The following is an 18,908-nucleotide window of genomic DNA, read 5'->3' as shown; positions in this document are numbered from 1 at the left end:
GGTGCCAGTATATTGGGAAAGCTATCAAAGCTGCTGTGGTCCCCTACAAACTGAGTTTATATTCATCTGAAAGCAAAACAAAAACCCCGAAGAGACTAGTAGTGAGAAATCCATATTACATCCACCCCTTGCGTTTCGCAGTCGTGAGGTAAAATTCAAAAGGAAGAACTGAGGCGGAAGAGGGGCTGGGTAGCCATAAGCCGCATATAGAAGTGATTTAGTGAGACAGGCGCACTGCTATACGCCCCTCCCTGCACTAACATTACCAAGTCACATGGGGGTGCCCAATTAAGTGCCCCCAGAGGCTGGCACCCTAGGCAATTACCTAGTTTGCCTAGTGGCAGGTCTGGCTCTGCTTGGAAGGCTGGTAGAGGAGAATCATCCAGAGAATCTCTGTGAGCTTGGTGTCTCTAGCATGTCAAAGGAGCATTCTACTGCTTTACAAACTTCACAAAGTGAACCACAGTTTGTGAGGCAGCTGAAAGTTCATAATGGTCTGTGGTTCACGAATGGGGCACACCACAAACCAAATGCATTTTTCCAATTCGTGTCCATCCCTACCCTCCAATATTCACATAAGCCTCTAGGTGGAATGAGGAAGCAGATTAATTACAGGTGTCCAATTATTAGTAAGTATACAAAGGTTTATGCTTTTACAAGGTAAACTCCATCCCCTTTTGGCTCCTGGAAGTTAGTGAGATTTCTTCATGTGCTAAAAAAAAGAAAAGAAAAGTTGCAATCAGGGTGTAGTTCCCAGAAGTTCTTAGAATGAAGAGCGTTTGGTGCATCATTGTGGGCCTCTGCTGCCACTGGCTCAAATACTTGGCGCTGTTGCAACAACTTGTGAAAAATGGAATGCCATCATATGAGGAAGTTTGGAAACAGGATACTGGTTCAACTGAATCCTCCCCTATATCTATTTAAACAGCAGCCTAGATCAGTTCTGGTCACTCACAACTTGTTCGGCACCATGAAGACTCTGTCTGCCTTTCTCCTTGTGTGGCTTCTAGCTCTTTGGATAGAACTGCCCTCTGCAAGTTGTAACCAAGGTAAGATCTGAGAGCAGTTGCTGTCTGGAATAAGAATCCAGGATAAAGGACAGGGAAAGCTAGTTAGAGTAGGTAAATTTATTTTTTGAATCTTTTCCCCCCATGTAGTAAATTCATGCAATTGTCTTTGGTCACTGATCAATTCTAAATTCTATTGAAACCCAACAATAATTCTTACATTAGTTTTTCAGATGAAGGTTTGGGTTCCAGCTCAGAGTCAAAACTGGAATGGTTTTGGTTGGAGCATTGAAACAATATTATCTTATAAATGTTCACTTTCCAGGTTGTCCTCTGCTTTGCTGGAATAGTTCCTAAACCCGATAGAATATGATCTTTTTGAAAAGACTTTGTATGCCATGTGGATGGGGAAAAGGGTCCCACCCATAAGGGAGCTATTTTCCTTGCCTCAGCACTGGTGGTTGCTATTCCCCCCCCTCCCCCCCCCCGAATGCCACTGAAAGTTTTACAAGAAATAGCAGATCATGGCAACAGGTCACTGTATTGTAGTGTCATAGTGATCTAGCCATTACCAGGGTGTTTTGTTTTTTTTTAAAATCAGGTAGATGCTGTATTAACGCTATGTTTACAGCAGCCAGAACAAGAGGTACACAGAAGATCATAGTCTTGTGGAATCATCCTTAATTAATTTGGGTGTGGCTCACATAAGCTCTTTGAAGGAAGAGCGTTTAGTGGAACACTGCAAGACTCAGTCAGTCAGCACCCGCTAATTCCTGGTTTTGGTGCTCTTCCAACAACTTGTGGCCTTCTGTTCATTGCAGTTACACAACATCTATGACAACAGGAATGTCATTGTTGTATGATAAAGACTGGGAAAAGTATTATATCCCAACTCAGCTCTACCCAACATCTCTTTAAATGGCAGTCTAATTCAGTTCTGGGCATTCTCACCTGTCTCAGTGCTTTAAAAAAAATGTGTGTCACATGTCCTATTCACATAAAGTGACAATCTCACATTTTGGGATTTCACATGTAACATGGTCTCCTAGTACATGAGGTACAAACTCCAAAAATGTAACAATGGGCTAACTAATGTATTAATCCAATATATGACTGAACTGACATTTGGGGAAATAACTATAGTGGAAAGAAAAAATACCAACAAAAGTAAAAATAATGAAGACCATTATGTAAATGATGAATGTCATGAAAATATAGGTTTCCTGCCCTTATTACTTTCATCTGTGTTGCAGCTTTTACCCATACGGTTGTTTCCCTCCTGAATGGAGCATAACAACAACAATAATAATTTAGTACCATCAAGGCAGAACCAACTTATGGAAAACCCTCATGGGGTTTTCAAGGCAAGAGATGAGCAGAGGTGGTTTGCCATTGCCTTCCTCTGCAAAGCAGCCCCCGTCTTCCTTGGTGTTCTCCCATCCAAGTACTAACCATGGCTGATGCTCCTTAGCTTCCAAGCTCTGATGAGGCTGGGGCTTGTCTTGGGCATTCTGGCTGCTGAAATGAACATAAAGGTAAAGGTAGTCCCCTATGCAAGCACCAGTCGTTTCTGACTCTGGGGTGATGTCACATCACAACATTTTTCACAGCAGACTTTTTACGGGGTGGTTTGCTATTGCCTTCCCCAGTCATCTACACTTTCCCCTCAGCAAGCTGGGTACTCATTTTACCGACCTCGGAAGGATGGAAGGCTGAGTCAACCTCGAGCTGGCTACCTGAACCCAGCTTCCACCAGGATCGAACTCAGGTCGTGAGCAAAGTTTGGACTGCAATGCTACAGCTCACCACTCTGCACCACATGGCAGAAGCTGTGAACTACCATTCTTAAGCCAAGGAAGTACCAGCTGCCAACATTGAATGAGCTATAGAGTCCTCCCCTCCAAAGCAGCATTTTTTTTCTCGGGGAACTGATCTTCATAATTTGCAGATCAATTGCAATGATGGGAGATCTCCAGGTGTCACCAGTGAATATTTGTGTCAGACTCATTTCTCACTCTTCCTGAGAGTTTGTTTGTAGTAGCCCCCATCGTTCAATGCTACCAACCAGTACCATCCAGAGATAGGCAAGGCAGCTCCTGTTTAACTACTATAATTATGAATTATTATAGGTAATTAACTAATGACAGTTGTGACAATTCCCTGGCAAAGTGTCAGTGCTATTGAGGGGATTTCAGTCTCTGAATCTCTTCCAAAAGGAAATTATGTTTTACACCCTCAAGGCACAGGTTAAATTAACAACAGAAAGTTGCAATTCCATGCATGCTTAATGGGGGTCTAGTTCTAGATAATGGTGCATAGGGCTGCAACAGCTACCGTATTTACTCAAAAGGAAGATGACCTTAAATATAAGATGACTATCACCACCGCAATGTTATACACAAAAAGGTTTTCCTTAGCATTGGACATGACTGTGTAACTTATATGCATATTTTAGACACATACACTCTCTTTTTGATGGTATACCTGGAAAAACCCAAACCTTGCCTTTAAGTAAATACTATCTCAAACAGAAATGCTAGCACACCCAACAAAATGTTCTGAGTCATGGCATCCCTTGCTTACTGACATGAGAAAGAAGAAACTCTCCTGTCTAGAAAACATCCTCAGAAGCAAGGAGGATTTGTAAGTTTTCATCCCTGCTGTTTTGATACAAAAATCCTTATTTGGGTTTCACTTTTTCTCCATGCAAACTAAGCCTGTGATTCTTTATTCTGGCTTCATTTTCTGCTTCCTTATGCCAAATTTCTTTATATCATGAAATGTATATCACTCGTGTCAAAAAATACACATATAAAAGAGGTACACTGTATATGTATGAAACCAAGACAACGCAATTAGACCAACTCTGCAAAACCTACAAATACAGGTGGGGAAGGAAAACATTAAGAAGCATATCAACAAATCTAAAAAAGCAAGAACAGAGAAAATGTTGTCTCACGCCTACTCAGCTGTGAATAGGAACAGAAATCAAAACTTTTTATCTCTGGTTGTCCAGAGGGAGGGGCTAAATGCATTTTTTTTCTTTTTTTTGTAACAGCCACTGTAGAAAAATGTTCCTACTTTGATCTTTCTTGCTGCTTTGGGTGGTTTTATCTGTTGGGTTTATTTTAACACATTATTTCAGTAGAGTCAGGTGGGCAGCTGCGTTGATCTGAAGCAACAGAACAAAGTTTGAGTCCAGTGGCACACAAAAGCTTATACCTAGAATTAAATTTTCTTGGTCTTAAAAGTGCCACTGGACTCATATATTATAACTTTGTTATATTATATCAATGGTGAGATGTAAATCAATTGAAATAAAATAATTGAACATTTTACTGTGGTGGGTTAGAATAATTCCATAGTTGTTTATTCATAATGCTATTCTATGGCTTTTTGACTTGCAGAAAAACCTGGGATCTGCCCACCGGATCCTTTCAGATGCATTCAAACTGAATCTCCTCTGTGCAGAAATGATTTCTGTTGCCTGGGAGAGAAGAAGTGCTGTTATTATCAGTGTCGATTTCGCTGTATGGACCCGAAAAGGCATCCCTCCACACACCAAGGTGTGAGGCAGTAGATCTCAGCAAATGTTCACAGATTTATTATTGATATTTTTTATTTATAGTCCCCTTTCTCACAGGGACCAAGATGAACTATAAGTATGCTTTTAAAAAAGGCTTTTCAGGCAACCAGTAAACAGATTAGAAGATGTAATATTTGCATCTAACAGCAAAGACTCCTAGTAAGACAAAATAAAGCAAGTGGGCTGGGATTGTAGAAGGGGGGAGGGTCAAGGTGATCCAAACAATCCATACCGACATATTTCTTTAAGGCAGCAAGGCCAGTCAGTGTAGGAAAGAATTTAACCTTAATAAAATGTAATCTCCTCAGCTCATTCCTTATACCACAGATTTGCTTCTTTGCATGGCTTGTTTTGTAGCAGGAACTCCTTTGCATTTTAGGCCAGACACCCCTGATGTAGCCAATCCTCCAAGAGCTTACAGTAGACCCTGTACTAAGAGCCCTGTAAGATCTTGGAAGATTGGCTACATCGTGGGGGTGTGGCCTAATATGCAAAGATGTTTCTGCTTTCTTCAACAAGAAAGGATCTCCTTGTAAATTCTGACATGTGGCCCACACACTACAGGGGAAATTGCCTAGGCATTGCACTGTGTGTAGGGGAACTTGCCAGTGGTAAATGAGTATACAATGGACTTGCATAACCTTTCTCCATATGGTGATTTCATGGGTTGCTTCTATTCTCTTTACTACCTCTGGGTCCCCGCTGTGCCTCAGATGTGGCTCCACGTGTACCGCAGTCCAATGAACAACCTCTAAGTCAGGAATTGCCAACTTTTGTTTGCTCTCATCTATCTGGAATAATGAAAAATAGCCTGAGTGACTTCCACCAACCTCCCAGGCATGTTGCCAAGTTTTCTTCTGTCTTAGAAACAGAATAGGAAAAGCAGTGGTAGAGAAGTTACTGGCTAAAGAGCACAGAGAAAAATGTAGGGAAACAGAAGTTAAAAGCAAAAGCCTAGAGCAGATCTCTCTCTTTTTTGGCAATATTTCCTGCGTCTTTTAGGGATGGCAAAAGCTATGCTGCAGCAGCCAGTGAACTAGTACGTAGCTCGCAAGCCACCTGTTGAGGGCCCTGTTCTATAGGCTTGCCAATCCTCAGGTCCCAGTGGGGGTTCTCCCACTTTCCCAGGTTCCTTCCCACCCCCCAGACAGCTGGTCAGCGGGGGAAAGCCCCACCCCCACAGTCATCATGTGCCTTTCCACCTCCGAAGGCTTCAGTCTCTACCTGGAAGGCCTTCCTCTTTGGATGGTGTGTCTGCTTCTTTAAGGCTGAAGGGGAGCAGGAGGGGGGAGGAGGCAGAACAACATGGCTGTGAAAGGAGCCTAGACACTCCATTTGTTGCACAATCTTTGCAGAGGTCGTTTGCATAGTGTGAAGGTAAACTTGAACCTTTGGTTGCCCTGTGTTACTGTGAAAAACTTGGAAGTTCAGCAACTCGTGAGTAGAGGTGCCAATCCCCAGATGAGGCAGGGGATCCCTGGTTTGGAGGCCCTCCGGAGTTTCAGGGTCATCAGAAACAGTGGGGAGGGAGGGAAATGTCTGCTGGGCCATAGAGTATAATGGAGAATTGATCCCGGGGTATCTGGGGCTCTTGGGGGGGGCAGGTTTTTGAGGTAGAGGTACTAAATTTTCAGTTAGCATCTGATGAGTCTCCTCAAAATGATCTCCAAGTTTCAAAAAGATTGGACCAGGGGGTCAAATTCTATGAGCCCCGAAAGAAGGTGCCCCTATCCATTATTTCTAATGTTGGGAAGGCATTAAAAAGGTATGTGGTCCCCTTAAATGTGATGGCCAGAACTCCCTATGGAGTTCAATTGTGCTTGTCACAACTTTGCTTATGGCTCCACCCACAATATCTCCTGGCTGCACCCCCAAAGTCTCCTGGCTCCACCCCCAAAGTCCGCAGATATTTCTTGAATTGGACTTGGCAACCCTACTGTTCTAAGTGGGAAAAGTGGGGGGTGCAGGGCTTTTTTTGTGAGGACAGTGGGTGAAGGGCAGGTTTCCCACCACAATGGGAGACCTGTTAATAATAGCTAGAAAGTAATTTCCCATCATGTTTTGTATTTTTTTTCCAGATTAAACTTACAACTTGGTGATCTGTCTTTATATCACTGGAAAAGGATCCTTTGTCACATTTATGAAGATGGATGGAGCCATGTCGTATCTGGGAAAGGATGGGAGTTCTTTCCATAGGGCCAATTTCATTGTTGACTAAAATAAAATATGATTTAAAGCATTTTAGAAAAAGCTTGGCTATCTGTGATTACTGTGTGTGTGTGTTTCTTGAACTGCACCTGCAGATCTCTGCAGGTTTACAAGTCTAGTTTCCAAAGGGAGGGTCAGGGCCCTAACTTCAGGAGGATCAATAGGAGCCCCATCAGCATTTTGTTTTGTCTTTCTTTATTACATTTTTTAAGGGAAAGAGGAAAATGCTGTCAAGAATCACAGCCTCTAGCTCCCAGGCAAAGATCCCCTTTGTTTCCTCTCAGACCACCCAATCCCAATGCAAAGCTGGAATGTTGTACCCTTGCTCCTTTCTTCTAGGAGACCCTGGAAAAGAAAATAGAAGAAGAGTCTAGAAGAGAGAATGGAGAAAATTAGACAGACACAGATGAAGAAAAGCAGAAGTAAGAAAACACAGAAATGTAGATAACAAATTAAGTGTGCTACTGTGGTTAAATGAGGGCCACAGGCCTCAAAATGGTGAAAGGTAAAACCAGAAATGAGACAGAGATGTGGGAAGTTATTAGTTGATGCTTACAGTACAACCGTAAGAAAGGAAGTAGGAGAAAGGTCAGTCCAGTAAAATATCCTGATATTAAGTCGATAGACACTGCTACATTGAATAAAGCTGAAAGATGGATGTGGTTTTGTTCTAAGGAGATAGGCAATCAGAGAGGATAATTACTTTTCTACTGCTTGCATGAATGGTATGTGTAGCCATGCATGCAGGTAAAAACACCTTGGATGCTTTGAGAAGACAAACAGGAAGTGATGAAGAACAGAGGGAGGAACAGAGATTTCTTAGCACCCCAATTAGACATGCTGAGGATTTGGCAGCAAACACATTCAGTGGGCAAATACACTTCTTCAAGGGTTGTGTCTTACCAACATGCTGATCTCAAACTGATCTCAAGCTGATCTCAAACCACCCCTCATCCAGTGTTTTGATTGACTCAAGCAGTATTGCAGCTGTGTAGTAGTTCTGGTGGACAGATTTCTTTTCTTGCCTCCACCTTTGCACCTCTGCACTGAGGGAAATCAGTTTTGGTGCAGGGTCATTAGAATACCCAGATGGTTCACTTTGTCCCGTCTGTGCCTGTGCAGAAGGACACTTCATTGACATAATCTGCTCACTGCTTCCTATTGGCAACTATATATTTGCACAAGCTGGACCCCCTGCACTGTGGGATGACGGCAAAAAGCTGCCACCCACACTCTTCCCCTTGGTACCTGAGAAAGGCAGGGCACTCATCTTCCCCCTCACCTGGCCTGGGCCTCTCTAGCAACAGTGTCGAACTATGAACCTGCCCTTTAAAAGGAAATATAACTCCTTTCAGAACAGGTTGAATCCTTGTTCCTTTAGTGGATTTATCATTGACCAAGTGTCCTCAGTTTTTGGGGTGCAGGCATGGTTCAGTGGTAGAGCATCTGCCTTGTCTACAGGTTCAGCCTCCCACATCTCCAGTAGACAATATCAGATAGTAATAGATGTGAAAGAGCTCTGCATGGTACCCTGGAGAGCAACTGCCAGAGTAGACAGCACTGGATTTTTTGGGGGGAGGGCGAACTATCAAGTAACAGCCAACTTGCAGCAACTTGTATTTTTGGTGCTTGGGGGGGCCCACAGTGGGAGGGCTTCTAGTGTCCTGACCCCACTGATAGACCTGGTTTTTTTGGCCACTGTGTGACACAGAGTGTTGGACTGGATGGGCCATTGGTCTGATCCAACATGGCTTCTCTTATGTTCTAAAATGCCAGGTAGCTAGACAGAGAGATACACCTGCCTGAGATCTTGGAGCTGCCAAAATCAGAGGAGAAGCTACATGAAGCAATTGACTAACTCGGGTTGTTTCCACATGGGGAGAATCCTTGTTTGTCGGGGGCAGGTGGGAAATGCAGTAGTGTAGGGGAAAACCTGGATGACTGCATGACAATGTCTTGGGAAGGTTCCCCCACCAAAACACAGCATTTTGATGGGGAACTCAGAGCAAACTTGTGGAAGCAACCTAAGACAGGTTTATCTGCTTTGCCTTTTGTATTCTTTGTTACCTTGGTGGTGTTTACACTCAATGCAAATGGCTTGCTCAAATGATTTAAGCATCTCTCCCTCCCTTGTTCCTATGGATAGGTGTGCATTGTGCTTAAATCCTTATGTAAGGTTTAACGTCACAGAGGAATCAGCACTGATCTTAATTGCTTTCATGGAAAACAACTGCGTACATTCTAAATATATGTGACAGCCAGGCATTCTGCATGCAACCCCCCTTTTCTCCCTGAAACTTTTCCCTGCCACTCCTCCATTCTTTAGATGCTTCCGCCATGACAGTCTCCAAATGTGGCTTGCATTTGGAAATTCACAGAGGGGAAAGCAGCTTGTCAATGGAGTGGGGAAATAGGAAAAGGACTGAGCACCACATCTCCTTTCTTCTCCACAAAGCACCTCCCGGCTGATTTCACAGAAAGAGATGTGCCTGTTTGGATTTCATTGCACGTGTTGCAAAATGGCATGCATTTCAAGCCTTTAGGGTGATATACAAAATTACAGTTCAGAATTCATGATGTACCATCTTATCATATAAAGTTGGCACAGACTATGCCACAAGCATGGATGTGGTTTACAGTGCATCGAAGTCAATGGACTTAGAAAGACATGGCACTCTGCATAAGATTGCACTCTTCATTTATATTACATAAAAAGCAAATGAAATGGTAAAACTGTACCTGGACAGCAGCAATGTAGATTGTAGGTGGGAGATCACATAACTGAATGTATCTATATGAAAATGTTCTCTCTGTCAAGACTTAGCACATCAGGGAGAAGGCTAGGGTAGAACGTCTCTCCCTGGCATCTCCCTTCCCAGGTATAAGGAATGAATGTGGCTTAGGAATAGGAATGTGCCAGAAGAAATTCTTCATCAGTTCCCTGTAGCAAGTATTGGGAAAGAACTTTCTCTTCTCAAAGAGCCACTGCCACAGTAGGCAATATTGAAATCAATGAATCAATGTGATCTGATTCTCATGAATATGTTAACTTCATAATACCAAGTCAGATCACTGGTCTATCCAGGTCAGCACTGCCTACTGCAAGGGTTTCTGACCTTTTTGAGCATGCAGCCAGCTTTGGATTTCTGACACAGGGTGGGGGTACAACCACATAATGGCTGCTGCACCAAGCAAACCAACTAAAAATGGCAGCCAGACGAGGTGGAGCCAACCACAAAATGTCAGGGAGTACAATTATGCATAACTCTAATAGTATTCTTGAACACTTCAGGCCAAAGCTGTTTAGCATATCTTCAGGCAGCCAAAGAAGATCCTTGTACTGTGGTGGCAGCTGTTGCTGAAGCAACTTTAAAAAAATCTGACCAGTCAATCAGATCTCCAGCGGCCAATGAGAAGCCCTGCTGGGGTAAAGCTCCACCTGACTCCTCCCACTTTCTAAAAACACTTGTTGGGCACCAGGACAAGTGCTGGGAGGTGCCATGGTGTCCACAGGTGCCGCTGGTCTAGTATGATTGGCAGTCATTCTCCAGGATCTCAGGTCAAAGGCTTTCTCATCAGCAAGAACATGATCCTTTTAACTAGAGATGCCAGGGATTGAACCTGGGACCTTCAGCATGCAAAGCAGATGCTCTTCCACTGAGCCAGTCCCTCTCACAAAGATTCAATGTAAGACAATTTTTTATTGAAGAAATTTTTATCCTAGCTGACTACAAAAATGGCACACAGGCAACTTACACAAAGGCTTTGTTTTGTTTTTATTTTTTAAAAGAATACTTAATTAAAACAATAAGAACATAAGAGAAGCCATGTTGGATCAGGCCAACGGCCCATCCAGTCCAACACTCTGTGTCACACAGTGGCAAAAAATTTTATATATACACACACACTGTGGCTAATAGCCACTGATGGACCTGTGCTCCATATTTTTATCTAAACCCCTCTTGAAGGTGGCTATACTTGTGGCCGCCACCACCTCCTGTGGCAGTGAATTCCACATGTTAATCACCCTTTGGGTGAAGAAGTACTTCCTTTTATCCATTTTAACCTGTCTGCTCAGCAATTTCATCGAATGCCCACGAGTTCTTGTATTGTGAGAAAGGGAGAAAAGTACTTCTTTTGGAAGGGTTTAGCACAATGGAACCCTTTTTGGACTCTTATCTGGGAGAACCGGGTTTGATTCCCCACTCTTCCACTTACAGCTGCTGGAATGGCCTTGGATCAGCCATAGCTCTTGTAGAAGTTGTCCTTTAAAGGGCAGCTGCTGTAAGAGCTCTCTCAGCCCCACCTCTCTCACAGGTTGTCTGTTGTGGGGTGGAAGGGAAAGGAGATTGTGACCACTCTGAGATTCAGGGTATAGGGCAGGATATAAATCCAATATCTTCTTCTTCCTCTCTTGCTCTTCAGAATGGCTCATGAACTTTCCTTTTATCACAAAAAGAGATGCACAAAGACATATTAAAAGTTCTGTTATGAAAATAATCATCCAGTTAATTTTAGTATCTATGTCGCAAGAAGGTAAGGAAAAAAAAACAAGCTGAACAGCTCAATTAGCAAGTGGTGCCTGTCAAGCACGAGGATGTGAGGAGACAATTAATTATTGCCTCCTAACCCAGCCCTTCCAATACAGCAGGTTAAATACCAGCACAGTTCAGTCTTGAACTACATTTGGATCTTGTTCCTGACAGCAATATGAAGACTTTGAGTGCCATCCTCATTGTGGGCTTCCTGGTCCTTTGGACAGAGATGCAGCCAACATCTGCTATAAGCGTCCCATATGGTAAGTTCCAAAAGCATCTTCTGCCTCAAGGGGTCTTCCAGGCGCAAAGGGATCTTCCAGGACCTTAGCTAAAAATTGGTACTTCTTTTTCATTAGTATGTCATTTAATGCAATGACTTTAAATCTGTGTGTACAGAGCTGTTATACCTTGATTTGACTTCTAGATGGCCATCTGACAGCAATGCTGATCCTGTGAACTTAGGGGGAGGTATTTGAAAATTTCCTGCATTGTGCAGGGAGTTGGACTAGATGATTCCTGGGGGTCCCTTCCTACTCTATGATTCCAAACCAGACCAGTGTTTGTCATAGGATCCACATAGGATCATCTTCCTGTTCTTTACTTTCTGGATTTTTCTCTACTTTGTTCTGTTCTTTCCCAAACCTGCTTTGTTATGGTCTTTCCTGAAAGATCACCACCAAAGCAGATCTGCATGCTGTGTGGCTGGGAAGGTACACATTTGCAAACCTTCCACACACATCACCATCATTTTAATTCTCATTGCTCACTATTCCCTCTCCCCATGCCATCAGGAGGCTTTTAAAAATGTTAGTTCTTATATCACTGTAGTATTCTTGTAGTGTGGTGTGGGAAATGATGGATGTGAGAGGATGACAGAAGAAGTGATGGAGAATACCTTCATGTGTGAATGGAGCCTGGTGATACACTGATGGGTAGATTCTGGACATGTTTCAGAGGGTGAAACTGGTAGGTTTTGGTGGAGCAGGGGGTGACTTCCATAGGTTTTGATGTGTCAGGAGGTAAACCACCTAGTCAAGAAATTGGATTAACAAAAATTAACTTCCTAGTTCAAAATGTCTAGTTTTAGATAGTTTCAGAGAGTAGCTGTGTTGATCTTCATTTGAACCACTAGATCTGAATCCACTAGAACCTTAAAGATGAATAAGATTTTGTCAGTTACAAAGGTATCTGATGAAAGGAACTTTTTGACTCTTGAAATCTCATATGCTGAAAATCGTTGTATCTGACAAAGAGAGCTTTGGCTACTGAACTCAAATCTACCTAATTCATTTCAGAAATTATACTGAATCCAGAGCTAACATTCTAAATGGAGATGGAATATACCTGACAGTTTGCAACCCTAGTCGAGTTGACAATATTTTCTGAGAGGTAGAAACATTACAAACAAACTTAGTCGAATTCAGAAATCTGTTGTAGATTCTTTTGATCAAGTGTGGATGACACAGCCTTTGTTTTTTCACCAGCACACAGCAGATGCGCACATTCCAATGAGATTGTTCTCACACTGGCAAAGCAACTCATGTTTTCCAATACTGTGTACCTAGCTGCATACTGGTTAGAAACAAGTATGCATCACCCCATGTCAACCACACAGTGTGCCCTGTGCCTAGACATGCCAGAGACAGTATTGTGTAGTGGTGAGGATTTTAGAATAGGATCTAGGAGATCCAGGCTGATCTCCACTCTACCATGGAAGCTGGGAAACCGAGGGCCAGTCCCACACTCTCAGTCTAACCCACCTCACAGGGTTGTTGGGAGGATACAGTGGAGGATGCAGAAGGATGTAAGCCACTTTGAGCTGTCTCTGTGGAGAAAAACAGAGTATAAATGAAGTCAATAAATGAAAATGCTTTCAATAAATGAAATTATAATTGAAGTTAATAAATGAAAACAGGAATAGCTGGGAATACTCTCTGGCAAAGATGATGCTCTAATGAATTTGATGTAAGATCAATTTGGGGTAATGCTTCAATCTGCTAGCCAAGTCTATAACCTGCATTTGGATATTTGCAGATGCATAGGAGAGGGAATGCTACTAGTTCATGACTTGGCCAGCCAATCTTGGCACTAGAAACACACCAGTTATGAATTTATCTTTCATTTCACACTTCCCCCCTCAGCTGGAGAGAAACCCGGACGATGTCCAATACCTCCTGGAAGATGCAGGATGATCGACCCCCCTAACGATTGTGATTATGACTTTGAGTGTTTTGGGCCAATGAAGTGCTGTCTAATGATATGTGGGAGAGCCTGCGTCAATCCAGGTACTGTAGTGCAAACGACTGCTGTATTACTTTGAAGCATGACAAGTTGTTGCCCTTGATGCTAGTGGTTGCCACGGAGGAAGATAACATGGTTATTACTGCAAGGATAGTAAATCAGAAAACATGAAATGATGTCCCTTCTGTCCCAGGGTGTTCAAGAAGACCCAAAGGTAGCTGGCTGAGGAAAATAAGAGCTTAGAGTTTCCTTATGGCATGCAAATCATGGCAGAGAACAGTGGGATTTGTTATGGCTTGTATGAGAAGGATCGAGAATGAAATCTCTTAGCAGTATCAAGAGCCTCCACCTCCCGCCTTTGTGAAGAAGAAGAATAAACAGAGACATTATGAATCTGGTAATAAGCCATCTAAATTGTTGGCTAGGATTCTCCGGAAAGGAAGAAGTACAAATCTGCATCTTTTGCTGCAAGCACAAACTATGATTTTGCATGCCATTGCTCAATCTGGTTTGGAAGGTTTGGAGCGATGTGTCAAACACCATAAAGATGTTTGAATCCAGGAAAGAAAAGTACATACTATCACAAGCAATGTGATCATAGTAAATGTAGTCATCTTAACAGAGGGAAATGACTAAGAAATTAATTCTGATGATCCTTTTTTTCCACTTTAATGCTTCAGCCACTTTCTAGATGATACGGCTTTATGTATGTGTGCATATAGTAGCCCTAATAGCCCAGACTGGCCTGATTTTGCCAGAGCTTGCAAGCTAAAGAGGTTTGGTAGTTGGATGGGAGGCCACCAAGGAAGACAGGGGGTGCTGGGCAGAGGAAAGTGATGGCAACCCATCTCTGCTCATCTCTTGCCTTGAAAACCCCACAAGACAGAACTTCATAAGGTTGCCATGAGTTGGTGATGACTCAACAGAACACCTCACCTGACACAGATGTGTGTGTGTGTCCTTAAATCAAAGTGGGGGGAAATAAGAATCCTTGTCCTTGAGGCTCATCATCTACATGAGGAAGCCTCTGCTCTTAAGAAGTGGGAAACAACTAGGGTTGCCAAGTCCAATTTAAGAAATATCTGGGGACTTTGGGGGTGGAGCCAGGAGACATTAGGGTTGGAGCCAGGATCAAGGCTGTGACAAGCATAATTGAACTCCAAAGAGAGTTCTGGTCATCACATTTAGAGGGACGGCATACCTTTTCAATGCCTTCCTTCAACAGGAAATAATGAAGGATAGGGGCACCTTCTTTTGGGGCTCTCAGAATTCGACCTCCTGGTCCAATCGTTTTGAAACTTGGGGGATATTTTGGGGAGAGGCACTAGATGCTGCACTGAAAATTTGGTGCCTCTACCTAAAAAAACGCCCCCCCCCCAGAGTCCCAGATACCCGCCGATCAATTCTCCATTATTTTCTATGGGAATAAATCTCCCTAGGGAATAATAGAGTTCCCAGCAGACGTTTCCCTCCCCTCTCCCCTGCTTTCTGACGACCCTGGGGATTGGCAACCCTGGGGATTGGCAACCCTAGGTCCACCAGCGGGGCCAGGATACCAGAAGCCCTCCCACTGTGCCCTCCCAAAGCACCAAGAATACAAAGCATCACTGCCTCAGACAAATACACTGTGGCTAATAGCCACCGATGGACCCCTGCTCCACACGCCTATCCAACTCCCCCCCCCCCACAGCCAGCCATGCCTGCAGCTGTCACCACCTCCTGTTAATCACCCTTTGGGTGAAGAAGGACTTCCTTTTATCACACATTTAACTGCCCTCAGTGTGCCCCTTCCCAGGCGTTGGCAATCATTCGAGAGCAAAAGACAGCAAGGCCCACCCTCCATATAGACCAGACCAGCAGCTGGGAGTCCTACTTGGGCCCTGGGCACTCCACAGGTCTCTTGTGTGAACGGGGCACATGGCAGATTTTGACAAAAGAGCCCCCTCGGTGTGGCAGCATGCCAGCTGGCTCAAGCCCCTTCCCAATGCCAAAACAGAGAATCTCCAACCTGTATTGGGGAGGTGCTGGGTTGCCAGCTCCAGGTCGGGAAACCCCTGAAGCTTTGGAGGCGGAGCCTGTTAAGGACACGGACCTCAGGGGGGGATGCAAGCCATGCTCTCGAGGGTGCCCACCCTCCTCCAAAGCTGCCGTCTTTTCCCGGTGGGGGCGGGGCTCCCTGCAGCCAGGAGCTCCGTGGCCATTCTGGGAGCTCTCCAGGCCCTACTTGGAGAAAGGTAGCCCTCCCAAGCGGGCCCCTGGCAGTGGGGAGGGTGTCTCCCAGGCCCGGGAGGAAAGGAGGGAGGCCGGGGCGCTTTGCCTGCGGGCTCCCCGGAAAGGCAGGCGCTCGCTGGAGGGCTGGCCGGGCTGCGGTTGGTGGCGGTGGGGCTGCCCGCCTGAATGAATGAAACTTTGTTGGTCTTAAAGGTGCAAACTTGACTCTTACTTTGCTCTACTGCTTCAGACCCAGCTTCACCCGAACTGGCCACTTGGATCTGTCTGCAGCTCTGAAGGAGTTAAAGCAACCGAGCTGCTTCCTAGAGAGGCGGAAGGGTTCTCTTTGGAATGGGTTCGGGTGAAGCCTGGGTCTGCTATAATGTTCCATTACGATGTCTGCTGATTGCTGGGTCCTTATCTGTACGAACTCCTACATTCTGTTTCATTGGATACGGAGAAGAAGTGTGCCTGCACACGAGAGGTTGTACTTTGGATTAAACTTTGTTGCTCTTAAAGCTGTCCCTCAACTCGATTTTCTTTCTGAATGGGGAAAGAGAGCGGGGTAGGAGGGATGCAACAGTAGAGAAAAGCCTTGCAGCCTTCCTTGCTCCAGAGGAGCCCCGACGCCAGGCGAGGAGCTGCGGGCGCCGCCATGGCCGAGATCGGCATCGACCAGTCCAAGCTGCCGGGCGTCAAGGAGGATAAGGCGGCAGGGCTCCCACCAGGCGGGCCCTGCACTGCTGCCCTTGCCCCGCGGCCCTCTCCGCCCTGCCCTGCCTGCGCACGGCCCCGAGGAGAAGGAGGCAGGGCAGGGCGGAGAGGGCCGTGGGGCAAGGGCAGCAGTGCAGGGCCCGCCTGGTGGGAGCCCTGCCGCCTTACCCTCCTTGACACCGGGCAGCTTGGACTGGTCGATGCCGATCTCAGCCATGGCGGCGCCCGCAGCTCCTCGCCTGGCGTCGGGGCTCCTCCGGAGCAAGGAAGGCTGCAAGCGAGGCAGCCACTGCCCGCACCCCGTCGCCCTCCTCGCGAGCAAGACGCCGCTGCAGCCGCTCCAGCTTCCCTCCCTCTGGGGACAGCCGGCGCTCCACCACCAGGGAGCCCCCAGCCAGCCGGGCTGAGGTGGGAAGGGAAGCTGCGCGGCCGCCACCCGAGAGAAAAGGGCTCCGAGCAGGAGCGCTCAGCTTCAGCCCACCCCACCGGCGCGGCGCAAGACCTCGGTCGGCAGCCAGAACCCAGCCAGAGGCCTGCTCCCACTCGGCTTGTCTTGTCTCGGGCAGGTGGGAAGGGCTGCCATTTCCCCCCGCTTTCCAGATTTTTGGCCAGCGGGGGGAGGAGGCTCCAAATCGGGGGTCCCCCACCCAGGCAGGGGATTTGGGAACCCTAGAAACAACGGCAGACTAAATGGGAAACCAGAAATCTTATATGTAAATGTACAAAATGAATGTTCACATTCAAGAGAGGGAACAAGTATCATTGGAAGTAACATCAGATGTGATGTTGCCAAAGAGTTTGGCTGTCTTTTTCCTGAAGTGTAGATTTTGTTTCTTCAGAAGAAGATAGAGTAGGAGAAAGAAGTATCCTAATGTTTTCCTGCCCTGCTTCTTCCCTTAGTATAGGGGAATTCATTATTTTTCATTATAAAGGCATATTACACTGAAGCTCAGTATGCTTGCAAATCCAGTCCCACACAGCCACAACCCTGATGCATACTCTAGTTAGGAATAATATGAGTCTAATTGCAGTGGGTGAGTGATAGACCCATAGCTAACAAAGAGCTAAGAGTTCAATGGAACTTCCTTAAAGCATCCGTTCTGAAGAAGACCAGGTATGCCTATCTTTAAAATCAATTATTTTATTGTAGAGGGATCCAAAGGGATATATTGGGGTCATTGTAAATTCATACAAAACTGCAGAAACCAAAATATACTCACATATGTTAAACTCAAGAAGGAGAAGCTTTGTAATCCATGTCAAAGACTGCAGAATGTGGATGACTTCCACACCAAAATCATTCTTTGGGATAGTCACATGACTTATAATAGTTTTCCCTTCTTTCATTTAGTATAAAGTCTTGTTTCACGGATGCCGAGAACAAGCAAAAATATCCTACGCTGTCACCAATGAATGTTCTTGTGAATGGGAATCACCAGCCAACGAACCACAGCTGCAGAAGACAACTCCAGCTAAATGTGTCATTGAACCAGATCTTCAGCAGTAATTAATCCAGCCCGAACGCCAGGAGGAAGAACACAGTGTTTGAAGTGGCAGTCAGTAGCTATATCTTGACCTTGATCTGAAGAGGGGAAAGTATAATAAACTCTCCTATCATCTCCTATCATCCAATATACATTACCTATTAATGCAACTTTTAAGATCACACTTTGCTGATGAACTATGCTGCATAAAATCTAAACTATAGTAACATAATCTTCTCATGTTAACCTTTTGCAAAACAAACAAACGACAAACCTTTTATATCTTATTGGGTTCCTATTGAAATGCTTGACCATTTTTTGCTAGTGTTGCAGCAAACATTCTATACCTCCAAATGCTATGTTCCATCTGAAATCGTTGTGGAAATTCAGCAGCCTAGACTATTATTTCTGCAAGGCAAGAATACAGCTTAGCTTTCAGTCATGCAGCTTTTCTGCAACAAGAAATAACTTAAATGGGAGTTTTTAAAATGGAAGTCAGATATCTTAATTCTCTTGGAATTCTATACTTGGAACTTTTAAAATGCAATAAACTATTTTATGCAGTAGTTGTGAAGCCCTGTTCATTAACCTTGGCAATGTAACCAATCTGAATGAAATTTCTCTCAGTTTTTAGATTTGAGCTGACTGGATAGTGCCACAGTATTTTCACTCTGTTTTCATAGAATCATAGAATTGGAGGGTACCTCTAGGGTCATCTAGTCCAACCCCTTCCACAATGCAGGAAACTCACAAACACCACCACCACCCCTAAATTCACAAAATCTTCATTGCTGTCAGATGGCCATCTAGTCTCTGTTTAAAAGCCTCCAAGGAAAGAGCGCCCACCACCTCTCGAGGAAGCCTGTTCCACTGAGGAATCGCTCTAATGGTCAAGAAGTTCTTCCTAATGTTGAGCCGG

General features: G+C 44.7%; 1 protein-coding gene across 1 annotated transcript; it reads left to right on the top strand.

Annotated features, from left to right (window-relative positions):
• Window positions 1-918: 918 nt before the first annotated feature.
• Window positions 919-18,101, top strand: LOC132567293 (antileukoproteinase-like). The gene is made up of 5 exons (XM_060232975.1): window positions 919-1,049; window positions 4,415-4,537; window positions 11,459-11,599; window positions 13,481-13,624; window positions 17,857-18,101. Exons 1-5 carry the CDS (start codon window positions 971-973, stop codon window positions 17,859-17,861), a joined length of 492 nt encoding a protein of 163 aa, XP_060088958.1. The 5' UTR covers window positions 919-970; the 3' UTR covers window positions 17,862-18,101.
• The last annotated feature ends 807 nt before the right edge of the window (window positions 18,102-18,908 follow it).

The sequence above is a fragment of the Heteronotia binoei genome, chromosome 2 (genome assembly GCF_032191835.1).
Source record: "Heteronotia binoei isolate CCM8104 ecotype False Entrance Well chromosome 2, APGP_CSIRO_Hbin_v1, whole genome shotgun sequence".
Classification (NCBI taxonomy): domain Eukaryota; kingdom Metazoa; phylum Chordata; class Lepidosauria; order Squamata; family Gekkonidae; genus Heteronotia; species Heteronotia binoei.
Note: the sequence above shows the minus strand (reverse complement) of the source record. Positions and strands in the feature narration are given on the sequence as shown.

Bases quoted from the DNA above. Each gene is read 5' to 3' on its own strand.
- LOC132567293 (XM_060232975.1), top strand. From the start codon at position 971: ATGAAGACTCTGTCTGCCTTTCTCCTTGTGTGGCTTCTAGCTCTTTGG. The intron at 1,050-4,414 runs GTAAGATCTGAG...TTTGACTTGCAG, and splicing joins CTCTGCAAGTTGTAACCAAG to AAAAACCTGGGATCTGCCCA. The intron at 4,538-11,458 runs GTATGGACCCGA...CAGCAGGTTAAA, and splicing joins TTATCAGTGTCGATTTCGCT to TACCAGCACAGTTCAGTCTT.